Source organism: Helianthus annuus, chromosome 13 (assembly GCF_002127325.2).
Source record: "Helianthus annuus cultivar XRQ/B chromosome 13, HanXRQr2.0-SUNRISE, whole genome shotgun sequence".
Taxonomy (NCBI): Eukaryota; Viridiplantae; Streptophyta; class Magnoliopsida; order Asterales; family Asteraceae; genus Helianthus; species Helianthus annuus.
The window spans coordinates 121,607,372-121,631,842 of record NC_035445.2 but is presented as its reverse complement, the minus strand read 5'-3'; the positions used below and the strand labels follow the sequence as shown (position 1 = coordinate 121,631,842).

Here is a 24,471-nt window from a genome sequence, read left to right as displayed (position 1 = left end):
TAACTGCAATAACTTAAACAACTAAAAGGAGAGCAAAGAAACTAAGAAAACACTATTTAAATACCTTAAATTTAATGAAGATGTCTTTGAATTCTTGATTGATCGTTGTATCACTATTGAATGATTGATATAAGATTTTAGGTTTAGGTTATATTATACTAGGTTAGAACCCCGTGTATTACACGGATTGAATAAATGTAATTTTATAAATTAAATAATAAAAACTTATATCTTTATGAACCTTGTATATTGTACGAGTTAAATAAATGTAATTTTATATATCAAATAATAAAAAAGTTATATCTTTAAAAACCATGTGTATTACACAGATTAAATAAATGTAATTTTGTATACTAAATACTAAAAACGTCGTATGTTTAAAAAACCCGTGTATAATCGGGTTGAATAAATCTACCAAATAATAAAAAAAAATGCATCCTTAAAAACCCCGTATATTACACGTGTTGAATAGATATAAAAAAAGTTATATCTTTAAAAACCATGTGTATTACACAGATTAAATAAATGTATTTTTCTATATTAAATACTAAAAACGCCGTATCTTTAAAAAACCCTGTGTATAGTCGGGTTGAAAAATCTACCAAATAATAAAAAATTATATCCTAAATAAATGTAATTTTGTATATTAAATACTAAAAACGTCGTATCTTTAAAAAAAAACCCGTGTATAGTGGGGTTGAAAAATCTACCAAATAATAAAAAAAATTATATCCTTAAAAAACTTGCGTTTTACTTGAGTTGAATAAACATACTTTTGTATACCAAATAATAAAAAAGTTATGTTTTTAAATAATTAGGATAACATTTAATATTAATTTATTATTTATATATTTAATATAAGATAAGCTGATAAGAGAGGTATTTGTTTTAAAAATATATTAAATTAACAATTTAGATTTGAGGATAATATTTTATTAAAGTATGATAATATTTAATATTAATTTATTATTTAATTATTTAGATAAATATAAATTTGAGGATACACGTGTCCAAAAGTTGATTTCTTTTATTATAAGACCCCCCGTAACGGGGCGTTTTTTTTAAAAAAAATTGAAAAAAAACGCTCGATAACGCCGGATTCGCCATTACACGGGGCGTTTCCGGGCGTTTTTTTTGAAAAAAATTGTTTTTGGCGTGATTTTTAAAACGCTGAAGAATGTTGAACGGACCAATCCCAACGGCTAGTTGTTAACGGCTACTTTTTATTTATTTTTTTTTTTATTTCCCCCTATATATATATATATACCCTCAATCATTTTCAACTCAAAAAATCACAAAAACTCTCTAAAAAATACAAGAATTTTATAAAAACTTGATGGATTCTCCTAGTTCTTCCTCCATGCTAAACTATTGCTATCACGAGTTTTTTGCGGATGGCGATGGTTCAACCGATGAGGAGGTTGAGCAAGAGGCGGTTACGGGTGCTTGTAAACTAGCGATGAGATATGCCGAGCATTGTCGTCGCCCACAAGCCAAAAAAGGTAAAAGAGGTTATATTGAACGAGACCGACGCGGGGCACACGATCGTTTGATGAAAGATTATTTTGATGAGGAGCCGACATATTCGAACGAAATGTTTAGACGTCGTTTCCGAATGAGTAAGCGGTTATTTCTACGTATAGTCCATGACTTGGAAGCCAACTACGATTTTTTTAAACAAAAATCGGATGCGAGAGGGGAACTTGGATTTACCGGTATCCAAAAGTGTACCTCGGCGTTACGAATCCTTGCTTATGGAAACACTACCGACATCAATGACGAGTATCTAAAAATGGGGGAGAAAACAACGAGAGATAGCTTGGAGCATTTTTGTCGCGGTAAAATTCCTATACTTTACACTTTTATTTTTTTTGTCTATGTTTACAATTTCTTTAATTTTTTTTTGTGACTATTTTTTTTTATAAAGGTATAATTGATGTGTACGGTGCGCGTTATCTTAGAACGCCTACATGGGAGGACCTTCAAAAGATCTACGAGGTACATAATGCCGAGCATGGTTTGCCTGGTATGATCGGGAGCATAGATTGCATGCATTGGCGTTGGGATAACTGCCCGACTGCATGGCGAGGCCAACACACACGTGGTGACCAAAAAGGACCCACTATTATTCTTCAGGCGGTTGCTTCACAGGACCTTTGGGTTTGGTCTGCTTACTTTGGCGTGGTCGGGTCATGCAATGATATCAATGTTTTTGAACAATCTCCGCTGTTAGAGGAGTGGATTTCTGGCAAAGCTCCTAAAGCGTCGTTTTACGCAAATGGAAACTACTACCCTCATGGATATTATTTGAGCGACGGAATATATCCTAGGTATTCGATTTTCGTGAAGACGTATAGTGATCCTTTTGATGAAAAAAGAGCATATTTTAAAAAGGTTCAAGAGTCTTCACGAAAAGACATTGAGAGATGATTTGGGGTTCTTAAACAACGCTGGCATTATTTGAGAAATCCTTGTCGTGCTTGGAGCAAGCAAAAAATGAGAGATGCTATGTACGCGTGTATAATCATGCACAACATGATTTTGGAAGACGAAGGAAAGGCAAAATGCCAGAATTATGTGCCAGAAGCCGTTCAAGAGGAGCATCCACAGGCGTCAATGGAAGAAAGAGTGAATAATGCGCGAGAGTTGCGTTACGAACCGTACCATTCCCAGTTAATGGTTGATTTACTACACCACGCATGGTCGGTTCGGTATGTACCACCGGAGGGAGAGGAGGAAACGGAGGACGAGGGTGAAGAAAGCGAAGATGAAAACTAGTGTTTTTTTTTTTTTAATTCGGATTTTAATTTTTTTATTTGTAGTATTTTTTTTTATTTAACCGGATTTTATGTTTTTTATTTCTAGTATTGTATTTTTTTTTTATTTAATAAAGTATTTAAAGTTTAAAAAAAAATTGGGAAATGATTGCATGGGCATTATTTGAATAATGCCCCACTACACCATTTTATGGTATAATGCCCCTTGCTGACTGGGCTGCCACATGGCGCAAAACGCCCCATGGTGGGGGCATTATAATGCTTAACCATTACGCATGGTCTAATAGTTAGGTATCAGTTCAAGATTTTAAAGGAATGCATAAACCTCTTTGTAATCCATCATAATAAATAATATATCTGGGAGATTATCACTAATATTGAATTAATTATATTTATTTAATAGTATTTTGGATATCTTTTTTTCTAATAATATTGTTGGAATGTCGTCATACAACTAAACTTTTTTTATAAGGGTACTATTATTCATAACTTTTTTAATTTAATAGTAGTATATTTGGAATATACTTTTCTAATAATATTGGGAGATGATGATTTATGTTGAATTTATATTTGCCAAATTACCCCTTAGCATTCATTATTGAAATTCGGTATGAATACCGTTTTTTACCGAAAAATACAGGTACCGATGCCGTTATTTACTGATAATGAAATTCAAAAAATATATTACTAATACCGATACCGTTTACAATTTGTTTAGATTAAAATAACCAAGAAGATAGTTGTAGATAAATTAGAGATGCAAGGAAAGCTATTACATGCATACATACATGGGTCCCACATATTCTTTACAGAAAATATAAATTGAAAAAAAAAAAAAACTAGTATAAATGGATAACACAGTTGTGTGCGGGTCAAGTGTATTCAAAAGCAACAAACTTTGGTGTTGATCAAGTTTCCTTTGTAAAGTATAGAGAATTACTTCACAGTGAGACAAAGTAATAATGCATAGCATAATATAAAAGAGAAAGATGCTAAAATGCATATTTTTTGTGGTGAATAAAAATTTAGTTTACAGTGGAGGCGGCAAAACAGTTTATTGAGTTGTACGTATAGTTAATGTCGTACAATAAAAGTATATTAGACTAGATTAATATAATAAAATCAATCAATCATACCCAGTATAGCAAAGCTATTGGTATGGTCTGTGGATGATGGGATGTAGTTACACCTTACCTCTACTATTAGGGATAGAGAGACCACTTCCAGTCAGAGGCGGCCATGAGAATTCGTGTACCATGTTCGAGTTCGAAAAAATATGCCCTTAGGCCTTTACGAAATTGAATATTGGTCTCACTAAAGATTTAAACCTAATGCCAAAGGGGTTAATAATTAATCTAAACCATACGAATAGTTTTGTAAGGGAGCATATGTTGGTGTTTGCATGGGTATACCCTATTAAAAAAATATTTTACATACACATATCAATTTTTTCTTTAAAAAACGTGCCCAACGAAATATCGGGCCCTGGTCGGTGGTCCTCCCCGCCTACCCCCAAGGCCGGCCATGCTTCCAGTGAGACCCTCGGCTCCAAAACACACAGGAAAGAAATAAATAGAACATGAGGTGTGTGTGCGTGAAGCTACCAATATAACATGAGTGGTGAAAGAGTGTATGGTAATTTGGTAAACAAGACAGATATAACAACACAAACAGCCTATACAAATAGATACATATCTACGACCATACACTACACCTAAAAACACAAATGTACCCTCTCCTAGAAATCCTTAACCTTAATCCTATGTCTCTACGAGCTCCTATCATGGATCATGTTCTCAGAGAGGTGCAATCTTTGCAAATCCTCTGCCTAATCCGCTCATCCCAAGTAATTTTTGGTTTGCCTCTACTCCTCCTCCCCTCCACCTCGAGAGTTTCAACCACTCTAACTGGCTCTATCGTCTGCCTTCTATTCACATGCCCAAACCATCTCAATCTTCTATCCTTTATCTTATCTGATATACTAGCTACTTCTAACATCTCCCTAAAAACATCATTTCTTATCCAGTCTAACCTTGTGTGCCCACACATCCATCTTAGCATTCTCATCTCTGCCACCTCCATCTTGCGTGCGTGTCCTTCCTTAATGGCCCAACAGTCGGTTTCATATAACATAGAAGGTCTAATTGCAACCCTATAAAATTTCCCTTTCAATTTTGTTGGGAACCTCCTATCACACAATACCCCAGTGGCAGCTTTCCACCTACACCATCCAACCTGGATGCGGTGGGCAACGTCACTATCTATCTCACCATCCCTCTAAATAAACGATCCTAGATACTTGAGCTTAGTCACCTACGAAACCACTTGACCGTCAATGGTGATCCAAATGTCCTCATCGTTGTCTACTAATGATTTACAAAATTTCATACGTTAAATATTCACTTTGTCAACTCGCTAACTTATAAAGGGGTCGAAACTACCACCTATAAATTTACAAAGACCATAGACTAATTACTTGCTACGGCGTCTTGTTGGTACCTATCAACCGCCAATAGTACCTACAAAGCACCACATTACAAAACACAACATTACTATATAAAATTATTAATAAAACAAATCTCCACCTCTGCAATCCCATTAAGTGATGATCTATGGATGCGTCACTGATACATACTATGATCACCATTACGACTTAATTGTCGAGTCCGTGACATGTTGGTGACAACACCACTAGACTGCTGATCATTCTGAAGTTTCCAAATTCAACGGTTTTCGAGTCTTGACTGATGAAACACCATGTGTTTGTCACACCCTGGCTTTGCGGAAGCGTGGTTAATTTGGTGTGACTTCTTAATACCATAGCTTAATCATAACAAGCTATATGAATTAAAAATATGCAAGATCATCCATTAAAATAAAATTAAAACATTGTCTTAACGGGTTAACACCCAACAACCATAAACTTGTCTAAACATTACAAATGCAAACATAACGTAAACATGATTCAAGGACTGTGACTTGTCCAGGAAAGAGTCACATTCCCCGAACCCTGGATGACCCTGGTGACTTATGCAGCGGAAAACATGCCATACCGTGCCAGATCTTTAATTCCCTGAAATACATGTAAGTTGAAAAATCAACAATAATGTTGAGCGAGTTCATGCGAAAGTGAGTAAATAAACCTTTGTAGTTATCAAAATCCTGGTATGTAGCAAATAAGGAAAAAGAGATCACCAATGGTTTGCAAGTCCATTGATATGTGTGAAGTGCAAGTAGGAAGACTAAAACCTAGCGGATTTCGCGTCGGGCACAAAGTCACCCCGAGGCCCGTTATGCTGGACCTGGGGTTGGGCTCGCTACACCCAGATAGATCTACCGCTTACGTCTCTCGGTCCTACAATGAGGATTAATGGCCTCCAGTTCCCGCCTACCCACTCACATGATCTAAGTAATAACCCTCCTTACGCTAACCATACCATGTATCAACTACTCATAATCATAGTAACATGTATTTCACCCCCGCAGTTTATAAAACTGAAAAGAGTTAAGAGAAAAGGGGGACATGAACTCACAGTGAGTGCGTCGCTATACCAAGTACTCCGAATATCAGGCAGCTGTGCAACGACCTACATGTGCTAATTCTATTAGACGGATGGCCGTGCCTTAGCTTTATAGTTTAAGTTTCGGGAAACAGTTAGACAACCGTTCCTTGTATATACTTGGTAGTTTAATCTCCTTCCCAAGGATGGGGGATTTAATACATGTGCGTTCTATTTATAATATTAAGTCTCACTTAATATATTTTTACTTCTCATTCCAAAATATAAATATTTTTCTCAAAAATATTATATTTTCTCTTCACATAATACTTCCAAAAATAATACGTTGACAAGTACGCGTTCATGAATATTTCCGTATAATGCGTAAGTTACGTTTTAGTAATCGTGTGGTAATAGTAATTACCGTTGTAACTTATATGTTTGTCATGTAAGCGTTTGTATTATTTTGGGTTCGTCAACGTTTGTAAATATTATTTTTACTCTAAAAATAATATTTATGTACTTTCACAAATTAATCATAAACAGTGTGGTGAAAAATATATTTATCGAATAAATATTCATCGCGTTTAGTTTTGTGAAATCCCACCTCCGATTATTTAGTAAATAAGTCATGGCGAAATATATTTTGAAAACATTTCAAAAATAACTCTAACACTTGTAAATAATTCTAAGTGTTAGATTTTAGAAAAATTTCGCCAGAGTTTCCCCTGTAACTGGAGGTGGCCACGCTTTCAAGCGTATCATTTTCTTTTACAAAATCATTTCAACAACTTCTTGATTCAATCAAACAATTTCCGACACATCAAACTAGTCTTCAACACATCAAACTTGTCGACTAGTATGTAACTCGCATTATTACATGAACTTGTAGTTTTTCCGAAAACTATAGTGTAGATCTCCTTATATTCGGTGGATCTTTGTATAAATTAGTTTAATCTTGCAAAAACCTCGTTTTTAGAATAAATCATCCTTTACAACTTCCCGTCATCTTTCCCAAAGATTGTTATTTTGTCGAAACTTCTTATTTCACAAGTGTTTATACACTTGTGGTTTGTAAAATCACATTTGTTAGTATGTCATCCGACTTTTATAAAACATGATTTTCTCGACACTTGGTTCTACGAAAATACCACTTGCAGATACGTAGATCCGCTAGTTTTAAACACCATTTTACTAGTAAAAATACTTTTACACAAGTTCATGTTTTTCGTGTGGTAGAGTTTCACCTTTTAACCCTCGTACCGATAGGGACAAGCTTATGTCAAGATTTATGATCTTAACAAAGTCGGGTTAAACGATGATCAGAGCCACCACAACGTAGATCGGGCCTCAATAATCAACATATTCAAACACTACAACTTTTACACAAGTTATGATCTTTTATCCAACAAAATTCAAGTTTTAGTAAACTTTAAAGATTCAAAAGATGGGTTTCCGCATTTTAACCGTTATAAATCATATTAACCACTTTAGATATGTTCGAGAGTGAGTTTTAAACATTATACCTCTAGCTCGGGGCTAGGGAAGAATCTAGGCGAAAATGCAGTGGATAAAAGCAAAGTAATGAGGTCCTTCCACTTCCGTTTGCTTCAAGCCTCCTAATACGTAACCCGTGAAGCTTATATATACTTGGAATGGATTGATCGAAGCTTGACAATGGATGGATGGGTGGATGAGAGTTCGGCCGAGAGTGGGGAGAGCAAGAGAGGAAGAGTGTGTTGGTGGTTATGGTGAGTGATAATCTTATGTGTTATGTGAAGGTATTATAGACAAATCATGTGCCATAATCCAAGGGTTAATGTGTCTTCTAGATTTGAGACATAAATCAATTTAATAATCAAAAGTGTACTCTCCTAGTTACATGAGGACCAAACCGGCCCAAGGGGGGGGTCACTTGGTTCGATTTCAAGTGTGTAGTTAGGACATAGTTACGTTAAGTAGGTTAACTTTAGGGGTTAACTCCGTTAGTTAAGTGTTACGCTTTAACGCGGGTGTTAGGGTAATCAGGGACCCTAACTGGCTCAGAAAAAGGCTAACAATATTTCTGGCAATATTTTTATGTTCCGGGTATAGTCCGGTTGTTCGGTTGGATAGTAATCCGTTAAAGTGCTTAAGTAATCTTTTAAGCGTCGTAAATAATATTTTTAGTGACACATCTTATTCTGCAAGGTGTCAGGAATATTTCCTCATGTTTTGGCACTTTATTAGTTAGCTAGAAGCTGGTATGTTAAATAAAAGTGCTGTGTTTTGTGCTTAGAGTACGTTTTAGGCACATCCAATCATTGTATCTTATTCCTAGAGACGCAGTTCTACAACCCTTGTATCCCTACACACACTATGGGTGTAGTAAAATATTTCTGGGTCATACAGGCCCTTAGAGGCAGTGTTTGCCTGATGCTGGCTTTATCAGCATGTTCAATAGGTTATCCGTTCAAATGCTACTGTGCTTTTGTGCATCATGTTTGTCACTAGAGTTCATTAAGTAAATAATGTAGTGACGGAAATCAAAGTATGATGCAGATATGTACATGTATCAACAGTCAAGTAGCAGTTTATCAGTAATCTCAGTCAAGCACAGTAATTAAGCAACAATTAATAGTTAATTAAGTCGTACGGATACCTGGTTTAGTGAGGGTTGTCACAGTGTTCTAGATGACTATTGACTAACATTTCTCGAGTCAACTTAAGTATCACGATTAAGTCGGACGCGGTATCTTTTCTAGCAGTGGCTGGTTTCTTTTTTGGACCACAAATCTCGCGAACAACTCGTTTCATCACGATGCATCTAGGGACGAGATTGGTATCATACTGGTACCGTACAGTACCGATACCAAAAATACCGTTACCAAAATTGAGGAAAAGTGGATACCGAATAGCGTACCGAATTTCTCAGTTCAGTAACGATACGGTACCGGTATCTCGGTATTTTACCACATTGGTACCGCTTTGGTGTGTTCCATTGGTTTACCTAAAAAATATCATGTAAATACATCCATCCGTTACTGAATTGGCGTAATATATAGTGGGAAAACTAGACAAATGTATATAGTAAAAACTAAAAAATCAAAAGGAAAACACACATAGGTTCGACTTTTAATATCCAAATTCCAACATGTCTAAAAAACATCATAATTCATAACTGCAACAACTAAAACAACTAAAATGTGGGGGTGCCTTTTTCGGGGACCTACAATGGAGGTTAGCTTCCCTCCCGACACGTTTTGGGGGGCTTGGGATTTGCTCATCTGAGGATGCCTCTTCCTACGCATTTGTGGCTTCAAGGGCCCAATCTTGGGTTCTTCAAGACCACATCCTTCGCGAATGTGGGGGAGAGTTGTTGGACTCTGATTACAAGGGTGCGTTGGACAATCTGCATAGTTCTCTTCCCGATCTTGATCTTGGCGGTTTCTACATTAAAGACACCGCCCCCATTAAAGCTCAGAAAATTCTGGCGAATGCCTTATATGGCGAAATCGTCAAGACAGTTGAAGAGAAGTTTGCCTTTTCCCCTCGCCAGCGAGCCGTGTTTGAGTGCTTGCGAGCCCCCCATGCTTAGGATTTCCTGTCTGTTGTTCCCATCGAAGGTTTAGGGCAATGTATGTCGGCTGTGGAATACCGGGCTATCCTCAAGTACCGTTTAATGATACCCCTTTTCCCGGATGATGACCCGTGTCCTGTATGTCGGAAGTGTTGCTTGGATTCTTTTGGGGAGCATGCAGTACATTGCAAAGAATTACCGGGCTTTAAGTATCGACATGATTTAGTTCGAGATGTGTTGTATGATGTCCTTAAGCGAGCAGGTATCTCGGCAAAAAAGGAAGCTCCGGTGAACTTCTTGACTGATCCATTAGAAGGGAGATCTACGCTACGGCCCGCTGACATTCTTGTTTTTGGATGGGAAGGAGGGAAACACGCGTGTGTCGATTTGACAGGTGTGTCCCCCCTCGTTGGGCTAAGGGACCACGGGTTTGTGGCGGGACAGGCGATAACCAAGGCAGAGGCGGGCAAAGTAGCTAAACACGAAAAAGCTTGCATCGAGAATCAGCACGTGTTCGTCCCGTTCGCTTTCGATACATTCGGCGCTCTCGCCCCTGATGCGGTGCAGTTCCTAAAGCGGGTTCAACAGGTGGTAAGCAGTAACACCGCACATGTTAAGGGGCAGAATTTTGTGTTTAGTAGGGTAGGGTTTGCTATTCAGAAAGGGGTAGCGGCGCAGCTTGTTGCTCGTCTACCTACCATTAGTTTGTAATCGTATTGGATATTCATATTTTAATCACAAATTGTATTCGGTTCAGTGTAAAAAAAATAAAAAATAAAAAAAAATGAAAGTAAAGAAATTAAGAAAGCACTATTTGAATACCTTAAATTTAATGAAGATGTCTTTGAATTCTTGATTGATCGTATTATCACTATAGAATGGTTGGTAAAAGATTTTAGGTTATATTATACATATGATTTTAAAGTGATGATGAACAGTAAAGATTACTATATAAGTATTTGTTTTAATTGTTTAATAACATACTATTCATTGATACATATAATTTTTAAGTGATTATATATTATTATCTGATTTGATTAGTGATTACAATTTTTTAGGTATTTGTTTTAACATGCGAACATTATATTTTCTAAAGAAATTAACTTTACAACTATGTTCATGTTTTTAACACTGTGATAAAAATGATATTGAAAATGGATATTGTGCCGTTGTCATGCCAAACTGAATTGAACCGTCGATTAATAGGAATTTATTGTTTTAACCGGTTACCTACAGACGCTGTAACGAACTGAATTGATTCCAACTGAACAACATCAGTATCAGAATTTGTTCTCATTGTTTTTGACCGATATAAAGCATGTCGAAATCTTTTTGCAAATGTCATGACATTATTTTTTTCTCCTTCCATTATTATGGCGAGTGCTAGCACAGTACTGCACGGAATCAATACCAATCGAATTCACGCCGCGTAGTGCGAGAGAATATCACTAGTTATATATTAATTCAAGATTTTAAAGGAATGCATAAACCTCTTTCTAATCCATCATAATATATCTAGGAGATTATCACTAGTATTGAATTAATTATATTTATTTAATTGTATTTTGGATATTTTTTTTAGAGTAAATTACAAGTTTTGTCCTTTATGTTTACATCAAATTTCAGGCGCTGTCCTTTAAGCCAAAAGTTGACAGGCGGTGTCCTTTACCTATCAAAATCTTGCACGTTATGTCCTTTAGGGCAAACCTGGTTAGAAATCTCAGTTAAAATATATCATGTGCAAGGCACATGAGGGTAAAATGGTCATTCCCTCTCAAGTCATTTAATTACCCATTTTTTTCAAAGATATTTAATTCCCCATTTCTATCCCAAAATCCAAACCATCTGCTTCAAACACTCATCAATCTGAACCCTAACAACTTCACAAACCCTAGATTCAACCCAAAAACGCCATGGATCTCATAAAACAAGAGCTTCTAAAGAAATGCCAAGCACTCTTGGAGGAAACCGGCGGCCTGAAAGCTTCGGGAAGAAGAAAAATGAGAGGCAGAAGCCAAACGCCTCCGTCAAAATCAAATACAAAACGACTCAAATCCGTTAGATCCGAACACATCAAACCCTAACTCAAACATCGATTCATCAAAATCAAAACCTGAATCCGCTGTTTCGTCTTCAAAAGCTCCGATAACCGATGAACAGAAAATAGATTCGCTGAAATTACGAAACAAGAGGTTATGTTATTGGGTTTATTTTTCCATATTTCCCTTGAATTTTGGTTAAATTGATGAGAAATTATAGTGGGTGTTTTTCAAGTTTTGATTTTCCGTTGTGGGAATTTGTGTTTTTGTATGTTTTTATGGATTGAAAAGGTGTTGGGTGTGATAATTTGTTGTTTGTTCTTGGTTTAATGGTCTGACGCAGATAATCAAACTTGAAGGGCTTTTAATAATTCACATAAGTTACTGGGTTTGGGTTTGTATTATGCAATTTTTATTTTTTTACTTTTTAAATTAAGTAGGTGAAATTACAATAGTACCCTCATGTGCAATGCACATTGCACATGACCAGATTTAACCAAAAATTCTAACTGTGTTTGGCCTAAAGGACATAACGTGCAAGATTTTGATAGGTAAAGGACACCGCCTGTCAACTTTTGGCTTAAAGGACAGCACCTGAAATTTGATGTAAACATAAAGGACAAAACTTGTAATTTACTCTTTTTTTTAATAATATTGTTGGAATGTCGATACAACTAAACTTAGGGTTTGTGAAGCTCTTGTTTTATGAGATCCATGGCGTTTTTGGGTTGAATCTAGGGTTTGTGAAGTTGTTAGGGTTCAGATTGATGAGTGTTTGAAGCAGATGGTTTGGATTTTGGGATAGAAATGGGGAATTAAATATCTTTGAAAAAAATGGGTAATTAAATGACTTGAGAGGGAATGACCATTTTACCCTCATGTGCCTTGCACATGATATATTTTAACTGAGATTTCTAACCAGGTTTGCCCTAAAGGACATAACGTGCAAGATTTTGATAGGTAAAGGACACCGCCTGTCAACTTTTGGCTTAAAGGACAGCGCCTGAAATTTGATGTAAACATAAAGGACAAAACTTGTAATTTACTCTTTTTTTTAATAATATTGTTGGAATGTCGATACAACTAAACTTTTTTTATAAGGGTACTATTATTCATAACTCTTTTAATTTAATAGTAGTATATTTGGAATATATTTTTCTAACAATACTGGAAGATTATGATTTATGTTGAATTTATATTTGCCAAAATACCATTTAGCATTCCTTATTGAAATTCGGTATGAATACCGTTTTTACCGAGAAATACCGGTACCGATACCGTTATTTGCCGATACCGAAATTCAAAAAATCTACTGATACCGGTACCGTTTACACCGGTACGGTACCGGTATTTCGGTAAAAGATCTCATCCCTAGATCCATGTAACTGTTGTTCGCCAATTCGGTCTCTCACCCTTAAACAGTGCCAGACCCAAGATTTTTTTCCTGGGGGTATGGAATATTTTTTAACATTTTAGGCCCCAAGCTATATAAAAAAATTCGGTTTATAGCGGGTCGGGTCATGTAAAATAAAAGAACAACAAACTAAAACTTATATAATCATTAAAAACATGTCAAATGTCATTACATACATATTTAAAATTGTGCCATACGGTTTTCATCTTTTGTAACATATTTAAAATATCATCTAAAGATACTTTCCTAAGAGTATCCACATCAATGAATTCGGAAGATGATTCAACCTCATTCCTGTTGAGAAATCCATTATAACTTCCCTACTCATGGTTCCTAACTACCTGATCAAATATAAAACAACCAAATCATTTAAAACAACACTTAACACTTAAAGTTTTAAACAATCTTCAACCATACTCGTTTGCCACAAATTTTGCGAACAACTCGTTTCATCACGATGCATCCGTGTAACTACTGTTCGTGGTTCGGCCTCTCACTCATAAACCAATAATATATATCTCATATATCAATATAGGTATTTTTTGTACAAATAGTAAAATAATCATAATTTTATATCTAATACTTTCCAAAAATAATGACCAAAGTTATACTCAATAAAACTAGTAGAGAAAATAAATTCAATATGCTCCTCATGATGACAAATAAATTAAAACTTCGATTAAACTCACATCAATACCCATCATTCATAGTCATAAGGGCATACGGGGTGTCATCGGTGACCCCCATCGGTGCCCCATTTCACCGATTAGGTATACACCGTCAACCCACCGGTGACCAAGAGAGAGGAGAGAGAAACGGTGAGCCGCCACCGAGGAGAGAGAGAGGGAGTGACCAATCACAGCTTTCCTTTTTTTTTTTAAAAAAAAAAAAAAAAACCAATTCACCTAAGAGGGGAGTGGCGCCATCAAATTGGGGTGTTAGGGGAGTTTAAGAGGGGAGTTGACGTGGCACACGGGGATTGGTTTGGCGTAAGAGAGGGGACTCACCTATTAGGTGAGCACCCCCTTCACCCTAAAAGAGACGCTTGTTATTTATTATTTTACTTTTTTTTAATTAAAAAGAAGGTGAGAATCAACTTTATTTCCTTTGCACTCAACGATTCAATCTATACAAGCCTATATATATGAGTTGTGGAAGAGAAGAATCCAACAAGTGATTTTGAAAGGGATGTTATTGAATGATTAAAACCTTTCGCGTAACGACACATATTTTTTTTCATTCCTTTATATTGGCGCATTAGTGTGTTATTTTGGTATTCAACTTGCTTGCTGATCCATCTCATAATCATATCAATTTGATGGGTAGTATAACTGGTACGTCTTTCATTCTTTCACATTATATATGTTTTTTATGCTCATTTGAGAAATCACATCTATGATGAGAAAGTATCCTTATATCATGTTGTATTCAAAGATAAAATTATGATATATATATATATATATATATATATATATATATATATATATATATATATATATAGGGTAGGGATCCTAAGAGAAGTCCAACCTATATGAGAAACTTGAGAAGCATTCTGGACCACACATTTTTCTAAGCCTTTCGTAATATACACATATGTATAGTTTAAAATTGACTATATACATATATGTATATTGAGTTATACACATATGTATATAGTCAATTTTAAACTATACATATGTGTATATTACGAAAGGCTTAGAAAAATGTGTGGTCCAGAATGCTTCTCAAGTTTCTCAACTAGCCTATCACTTCTCACATGATCCTTATCCTACATATATATATATATATATATATATATATATATATATTTGACCAATTGATTGTGGGATATGTGGGATGCCAACTCCCAGTTTGATCACTTTGGCTAATTTTATTTCATTTAAACCGATATAAATGATGTATTATATATAATATAAATATTTATTAAATTTATACTATATAATAAAAGAAACATTTTTTGTGACACTTGTCATTATATTAGACCATGTTTTATGGATAATTATTATTTTAGTTTAATCTCTTTTAATTAATTATAGATAATTCTTCTACTAAATATTATTTAGTCTAATTATTACTTTTATATTTATCTATTTACTTCAAATTCATACTTAGTTATCTAATTTGATATTAGAGTAAATTATGATTTTGACCCCTGTGGTTATATCACTTTTACTCTTTTAGCCCAAAAAGGAATTTTTTAACATTTGAGCTCTCAACGTCTTTTTTTAGACCCCTTTGGAGTTTGGACCTCAACGTATTTTTTTTCTAACCCTTTTGGTCCCTAAAAGTAAATGGATTGGGTTAGTGTTAGGGGCCAAAAGGGTTAGAAAAAAAGACGTTGGGACCCAGATGTTAAAAGATTCATTTTTGGCTAAAAGGGTAAAAGTGATATAACTACAGGGGCCAAAATCGTAATTTACTCTTGATATTAACTATATATTTAAACGTTTTGTTTAGTTTGGTATCAAATAGATTTTTACGAAACTCAAAATAAAATTAACTAATATTATTTATCACTTCTACATTTAAAAGTTTTAAATAAGGGTTAAATTTATTAAGACTTCGTTACATTTGCAAGTTTTAAATAAATGGTTAAATTTATTAAGACTTCGTTAACAAATTCTACTACAATAGAATAATCTATTATATCAATCTAAATAATATATATATATATATATATTATACTAATAATAAAACATTAATGTGTGACATCTATCATTCATTGTAAGCATTTATTTTATGATTTTCTTGCCTCACTTCCAAACTTATCTTATATTAATTAAATAAATAAATGAATGATGAGTTATATAAAATTCATTTATTCGACGCATGTAATACACGGGGTTATAACCTAGTAAAATAAATATACACATCTATAAACCTTGTAAATTTTTAAACCGACTGGTAGACAAATATAAAGATTAAATTGTTGTTTTGGTCTTTATGGTTTATACCAAATGGATTAGGTTTATGAGAGTGAACTGAGTGAACTAATCTTGGTATTTGATCATTTTTTAGATTAAAAGGGTAAAATTGACATTAGCCAAGTATTTTTAATTAAAATCCATTAATTTTCTCCTCTCTTAACTCTCTCTCTCTCTCTCATTTTTAATTATTTCTTCATTATTTTAATTACAAGATATTGAAGGGCTAATGTTTTTTTTTTTTAAATAAACTCTTATGTTCCTTTTAAAATTAAATATTAAGTCTAATTACCTTATGTTTTTTAACATATGTGTATACAGGTTAGTATATACAAGACTTATACACTTGTTTATTATTACATCTTGTTTCCACAGGTCGGTATAAACTAGATTTATACACTTGTGTATTATTCAAGTACATATGTGTGCATAGGTCGGTATATACCAGACGTATACACCTATGTATTATTCAAGTACATAGTGTATACAGGTCGATATATACCAGACTTATACACTTGTGTATTACTACATATTGCTTCCACTATACATCTTTTCATCAAACATTGATCTAATACATATATGTATAGAGAATGTAATTAAATATTTTTAATCGTGTTCTAGATGGAACAGTATTTGATAATGTTTGTATTTTTTTAAATTATCAAATATTAAGTTAGGTAATATGTGACAAAAAAAAAATATAAAGAATGTAACTAAATATTCTTTTAATTGGAAAGAGAAATCAGGAGAGAAAAAAAAATCAATTAATTAAATGAAAAGAGAAAAACTACAATTATACCCTTATGTCTATTAAAATACATGCAAGTTACAAACGATAATTATAATCCTGCCACTAAAAAAAATCTAGATCTATAAAATCAATGGTCAGAATAAGTTCATTTTGTTCACAAATAAATCATTGTTCACTCATGAACCCTACGCTATACCAAATGACTATATATTACAAAAATAAAAAGTCTTCCATAAAAACACACTCAGGTTTCTAATCTTTACGATTTTAGTCCACCTAAGTAACACTCATCCATTAATGCCATTAAGTGAGGGGCAAAATTGTAAGCCAGTATCCAGTATTAAGTAATATTTTTTTCTAACACGATTTACTCTTCTTTTTAATGTTTATGTATAATTAGAGAATCTAGTAACTTAAGTTATCTATAAACTATGAGACATAAAGATATTTTATAAATCTTTATCCTTTTTTATTATCATTATTTTATTATGATAAATGATTTTAAAAATATCACGTGTCACAACCATATTTATTCACATTTTTATTTATATGTTGTCTTTTTATGTTGGACAATATTTTTTTTAATCTTCTTTTATCGTTACGTTTTACAAGAATTTTTTTTTTCAAAAGATTATCAACAGTATGTTTTATTTATGAGAATATTTATTATTATTATTATTCTTATTATTATTGGTATTATTATTATTATTATTATTATTATTATTATTATCTTTATCTTTAAAAAATATGCGTATAACATATTGGATATTAATCTAGCATGGGGAAGGTTCATTTGAGAAGAAATTAAATTAAGAAGAGAAAGAACAAAGGGTAAAAATGTAAAACATTAAATAGTTTTTCTCTCAACTCATTTACTATTATCTTTGACTAATTAATTAGTCATAAACATTATCATCCTCCACACTTAAATTTTTGCTTAGACACATCAAAATTTATCCTACACGTTTTGAAATTTATCAAACAAATATTGAAATTTACCCTACACAGCTCGTAATTCATCCTACACACCTCGTAATTTATGCTACACTTTAAATTATATATTTTTCTTTTTTTTTAAATATGTTTTTTTTTAAATAAGTTACAAATTTAATGTAGTTAGCTATTAAAAATGAAGACTACCAATTAATAATCCATCTAAGTTTACCAATATACCATTACATTAATATTAAATACAAAAATTAGATGAAATAAAATAAAGCTTTCTTATTGGTTAAAATTTCTTCTTTTTTTATTCTTACAAAAAAAATTCTCTCTCGTTTGAACTCATATATTCAAAGATATGATAAAATAGAACCACTTGAATAAAAAAAACTACATAAATTTAATTACTTAAATATTGAATTCAGAAAATAGATATATATATATATATATAACTTTTTATGATTACCAATTTTAAATTCTTGTAAGAATCATTTTGATAGATCTCTCTGTATGTGTTTTATGTCTCTCTCTATATATATATAGGGTAAGGATAGTGTAAAAAAGGCCTAAAGTGTGAGAAGTGTATTATAACACTGTATATAATACTATATAACACCATATAAACACCGTATAACAATATGTAACACCATATAACACTATGTAACACTTTATAACATTATATAACAAATATAACGCTATACATTTATCATAGACATGCTATCAGACAACCGATAGTGTTATATTTGTTATATAATGATATATAGTGTTACATAGTGTTATATGGTATTAGATGGTGTTACATATTATTATACGGTGTTTATATGGTGTTATATAGTATTATATATAGTGTTATAATACACTTCTCACACTTTGAACACTTTTTACAAGATCCTCTACATATATATATATATATATATATATATATATACAGGGGTGATGCTTTGATGGGGCCGGGAGGGGCGCCCGACTCCCCGAACTTTTTGGCCAGTAGTGTTATATATGTAGTTTTCGTATAGAAATTTTTGGGTATATATGTTATCGACCCCCCTCCCCCGGGTAAAAAAATTCAAGCTTCGCCATTGTGTATATATATATATATATATATATATAGGGTTAGGATCATGTAAGAAGCACTAGGCTAATTGAGAAACTTGAGAAGCATTCTGGACCACACATTTCCCCTAAGCTTTTCATAATATACACATATGTATAGTTTAAAATTGAGTATATACATATATGTATATTGTCAAATCTTGAATTATACACATATGTATATAGTCAATTTTAAACTATACATATGTGTATATTACGAAAAGCTTAACAAAATGTGTGGTCCAGAATGCTTCTCAAGTTTCTCAAATAGGGTGGACTTCTCTTAGGATCCCTACCCTATATAGGGTTAGGATCATGTGAGAAGCACTAGGCTAATATATATAGGATAAGGATCATGTGAGAAGTGATAGGCTAGTTGAGAAACTTGAGAAGCATTCTGGACCACACATTTTTCTAAGCCTTTCGTAATATACACATATGTATAGTTTAAAATTGACTATATACATATATGTATGTTGAGTTATACACATATGTATATAGTCAATTTTAAACTATACATATGTGTATATTACGAAAGGCTTAGAAAAATGTGTGGTCCAGAATGCTTCTCAAGTTTCTCATATAGGGTGGACTTCTCTTAGGATCCCTACCCTATATATATATATATATGGTAAGGTTCATGTGAGAACCGCGAGAATCAATGTATGCACAACAAAACAAACCCACTATACTACTAAAAACCTAAAAAAACAAAACCTACCCCCCTCCCCCCCCCCCCCAAAAAAAAAAACTACCCCCTCTCCCAAGCTAAACGCTAAAAACCATTTTTTAAATTTTTTTTCAACGCTTTTCCTAATAAAAATGAGTAGAAAGTATTCTAACAAAAAATCTTTTAAAAAAAAAATATTTTAGCCTTTTTTTAACTGTTTTTTAAACATTTTTTTATATTTATATTTATATTTTTAGTTTTTGATTTTTTTATTAAGATTACTTCTACATGTATTTATAAGAAAAAGCGTCCAAAAAATTAAAAAAAAATATTTTTAAAGTGTTCTCCGGTTCCTCACTTTTTTAGTGTTCTCCAATAAACTCTCTCCTGTATATATATATATATAGGGTAAGGATCCGTTAGGAACCACAATTTATTGCGAGAACTATGAGAACAATGTGAACACATCCAAAACTACTTAAAAACACAATTTTTTTAAATTTTTGCTAAAATCGCAACATATTATTTATAAACTTTTTTTTATTTTTTGTAAATAGTCGCGATTTACCTGTTAAAAAATAATGTTTTTAGCATTTAGTTTAGGGTTTTTTAGAGAGGGGGGGGGGGGTTAGTTTTTTGGGTTGTGGTGGGGCGGGTGGATGTTTAGGTCTTTGGATGGTAGTGGGATGGGTTTAATTTGGTTATGTTCATATTGATTCTCGTGGTTCTCGCGATAAATACGGTAAGAAAATTTTATGACAATTTCCACTTTAGAAAGATTGTAGATAGATAGGTAAACTATCGATCTAGGAAGGAGTAGGCAGTGTTCATTTGTGATTGGTATTGAGCACTAACATGGAATGATATGAACCATGTTTGAATCTTTGGATGTTGAATTCATGAACATGGTATCATAATATTGGAACAATAACCTCTGTAACATAAATATTTCATCGATGTAGTTACTAAGGACCAACTTCTTCACTTTAGCCATGAGCACCCGCTCAGCCTTGTGCATCTGCAGCAGCCGAATCACAAAAATGAAAGTTCTGAAGATGAAGATGAAGAGAAAGAAGATTTTGTTGAGGAACTCTGTCATGGTGGCCGATGCGGCCTATGTAAAGAACAAATCTGGTCATTTCATTTGTGTTACTACTACTGCAAGTCTTGTCACTACTCATTGCACACATTTTGCGCACAACTACCTAAGACCAAACAAAATTGCCCATCAGATCCCGGTCACACTCTTACATGTCATTATTATTATTTTCGTGATTATCTTGATGTTGAAACTGGTGATGATTATGAACATGATTATGAGTGCTTTGTTTGCAAACTTGAGTGTCGCAATGCCGGTTTTTATTATTGTCACGACTGTGGCTACTGCATTGATGTAATTTGTGATACGATGTCGGAGCAGAAGATAAAGCACCCTAGTCACCCTCACCAACTGGAACGAATGTTCGGGCACATAGCATCAGTTTGTGTAGCTTGTGGTAATAAACATGAAGGGGTCTTCTTTCAGTGTACTACTTGTTCTACATTTCGGATCCACCTTGACTGTGCTTTGCTGCCCACTAAGTTACTAATACAAACTAGTACTAATGGGACTTTCAATCATTCACATCCACTTACCCTCACCTATTTCTTTCCATTGGACGAATTGAGAGCTAAGTATTATCCTGTTTGTAGAGTTTGTAATCAGAGGTTCCATTTTAGTTTATGGAATTACAGATGCGATAAATGCCTCTATTACGTGCATGTTGATTGTGCAACTTCAAAGACAGAGCCATTTATGTCCATCTTCCTACCTGCAGGTGAGCAATCTCTCTCTCTCTTTTTTTTTCTTTCTTAGACCATGTGTAGTGGGGCATTATGGGGGCATTATTTTCAAAAAAAACGCCCACTCCCCCATTACATAGGGCATTATGGGGCATTATTTTTGAAAAAAAATTGCTTGGGCATTATAATTAAAATACCTAAATTGGAAGAAGGAAGGTTTGACTGGGTTTGACCCACCAATGAGAAAATAGTTTGTTTTTTTTTAAATGATTGGAAGGGGCATTATCAGGCATTATTCCCACTACGCCACTTTTTAATAACGCCCCATGCTGACTGGGATGACACGTGTCGGATAATGCCCCATGGTGGGGGCATTATTTTTCTAAACCACTACGGGTGGTCTTAGTATTGTCAATTTATCTAAAGATTATATATCTTAGTCTAATTTCAAGTATATATCATTCATCAGGCCTTGGCAAAACCTTTAAAAATTATAAAGAAGATGAACATGTGAATCTGCTACGGTGTCCATTTCAAGATGAAGGTGACAACCTTTTGAGGCGCTATATGTCTAATCAAAAGGAGGTTATTGGTAAACAACGCGATGGTGAAATTCTCAACTATTCCGGTCATCAACACCCACTCATCCTTTTCGACAAACAAACATCAGTTGGTAGAAAAATGGTTTCTCTACACGACCCCACGAAGAAAGTTCAACTATTGTGTGATGGATGTGTGAGACCGATCATGACAGTTCCTTTTTACACATGTTGTCAATATGCTGACGAACAATGCTGTTTTGTTCTTCATGAATGGTGCGCCAACCTACCCTCTCAAATACAAGACTACGCGGGGCATCCTGAGCATACTCTCGTTCTCTTTCAAAAAATCCCTAGTAAGTTCTTTGGTGTGTTCGACTGTGAAGTTTGCGGGTTAAAATCCAATGGTTTTGCGTATGGATGCGCAACATGCAATTATTATGTTGATATCAATTGTGCATTCATACCGGAAGAAATCACACATGACGCTCATCCTGATCATCTCCTATTGAAAGCAAAACCTTCCGAAATCTTGAATTATTGCAAAGCATGTAACAATCAGATCTACATGGAGTTCAGTTTCAAATGTACCTCTTGTGATTTCTGGATTCATGTAACGTGTGCCTTGTTATTGCCTAGAGTGATTAAGCACAAGTGCGACAGACATCCTTTGAGCCTAAGATACGAACCTGCCGAGAACCATATTGCCAACTACTTTTGTGAAATATGTGAGGATAAATTAAACCCGTGGAGGTGGTTCTATCATTGCACCACATGTGCCCAGTCTATGCACACTGCTTGTATGCCATTAATACTTCAATACGAGCAAGCTGGATATTGTTATGATTTTGGAGGCGTCTATGAGTTTCTCAACATCAAATTTGGAGGAACGCTTGAGATCAAAGATCACCCACACCGTTTGAGCTTTGTTCAAGGAGTTGAGAGCGATGGCGATTGCAGCAATAGCAATTGCGGTGAGTATTTTAATGAATTGGAGTCTGGATTGATCTTCAAGTGCCTGGAGTGTGAGTTTGCATTACATTATGAGTGTGTTTCTTCATTTGCATGTTAATTTATTTCTTTGGCGCAGCCATACACCGTTGTAACCTTTTTTATGTGTGTCCAGTCATTTCTTTTGGCTAGTTTGGTTTCCATCTTTTATAATTTAGTGTCAACAACCAACTTATCCATTTGTTTAAAAACACTATCATCCTCTCCATCCATCATATATAATCTTATTGCATGTTTTATCTTTATGGATGATTTAATTTGTTAAAATATTTCCTTGGATGAATAATTTGCATTTGCTACCTATGATCAAGATCTAAAATTCCAAATACGTGTTCGATTAAATGTTTCAAAGACTGTTCATATGTGAACAAACCGTGCTTCACATGTTCAGTGGCTTTTTGTTATTAGATTAAGAATAAAGTGTACATTAATGGCTTTTTGTTATTAGTCTGAATAGTTAATAATAATTCCATATTTTTATTGAGAAAGTTTTTAGTATTTTGCTTATGAGCTTTTAGTAGTGTGATTCAGCCAAAATTAAAAGGGTTCTTGTGATTCAGCCGAAAAGGGTAAACTGGTCCATTTACTAAGATTATGTTCTCAAACAGGTCAAATATGTTTGATCTCACAATGGTTATAGATCAACTCGAGATCCTCTCCGTCTGTCTCAATTGATTTGATTAGTTATCCAATTTGTCTATGACAGATCAAGATATAAAGTTCCAATTATGTGTTGCACTCCACGTGTTTCATTAAATGTCTCAAAGAGTGTTTAGATGTAAACAGACACTGGTTCGCATTTTCAGTACGGTTTTTGCTATTACTTGCTTTATTGGGTGTGTATTAGGGCCTTAGGGGCGCTCCACTAGTGATGGAATTTCATCACTCACAACATCCAATCAAGTTCCGCCACGTCATCAAGCTTTTTTCCATCACTAGTGATGGATTTTAGTGAAAATGTCCATCACTCACCACACAAACACCTACCTTTGAAAAACAACCGAGCACCACAAACATCTTCACGCGTGATCATGGCCACGCATTAACCAATCCATGCGTGATTACTTGCAGTGGCGGCGGTGTTCCACGCCAATCAACGCGTGACCAAAAGCCCACCACGGGGCGCCCCGTCCAGCCTTATCTATTCTTGTGAGTGCTCTATTTGGTTTAAATAGTTAAAAATTCCATACTTTTTATTGAGAAATTTTATAGTATTTTGTATTCAATTTAATAAAATATGTTATATAGCTAAAGTTACAACTGGAAACATTAACTCAAGTATCAAACTTTGGCTCTTTATGGACATTTGTTGTGATATATTTGGTTAGTTTGGGCAACAAACAACCTTTTAATGGGTCCTTATGGGCTAAAAAAAGAAAATCATTATTTAGTGAGGTTTTGTAGCTTCTCCTGATGCAGCTTTTAACTTATGAGAAAACTCTAGTTTCAAATTCAGGTTTGTGACTGTTTA

At 34.0% G+C, this 24,471-nt stretch overlaps 1 protein-coding gene across 1 annotated transcript; it reads left to right on the top strand.

Annotated features, from left to right (window-relative positions):
* Nucleotides 1-14,509: 14,509 nt before the first annotated feature.
* On the top strand, nucleotides 14,510-23,243 carry LOC110899137. The gene is made up of 3 exons (XM_022146014.2): nucleotides 14,510-14,623; nucleotides 20,631-21,485; nucleotides 21,920-23,243. The coding sequence occupies exons 1-3, from the start codon at nucleotides 14,608-14,610 to the stop codon at nucleotides 23,059-23,061; spliced, it is 2,013 nt and encodes a 670-aa protein (XP_022001706.1). The 5' UTR covers nucleotides 14,510-14,607; the 3' UTR covers nucleotides 23,062-23,243.
* Nucleotides 23,244-24,471: the final 1,228 nt, after the last annotated feature.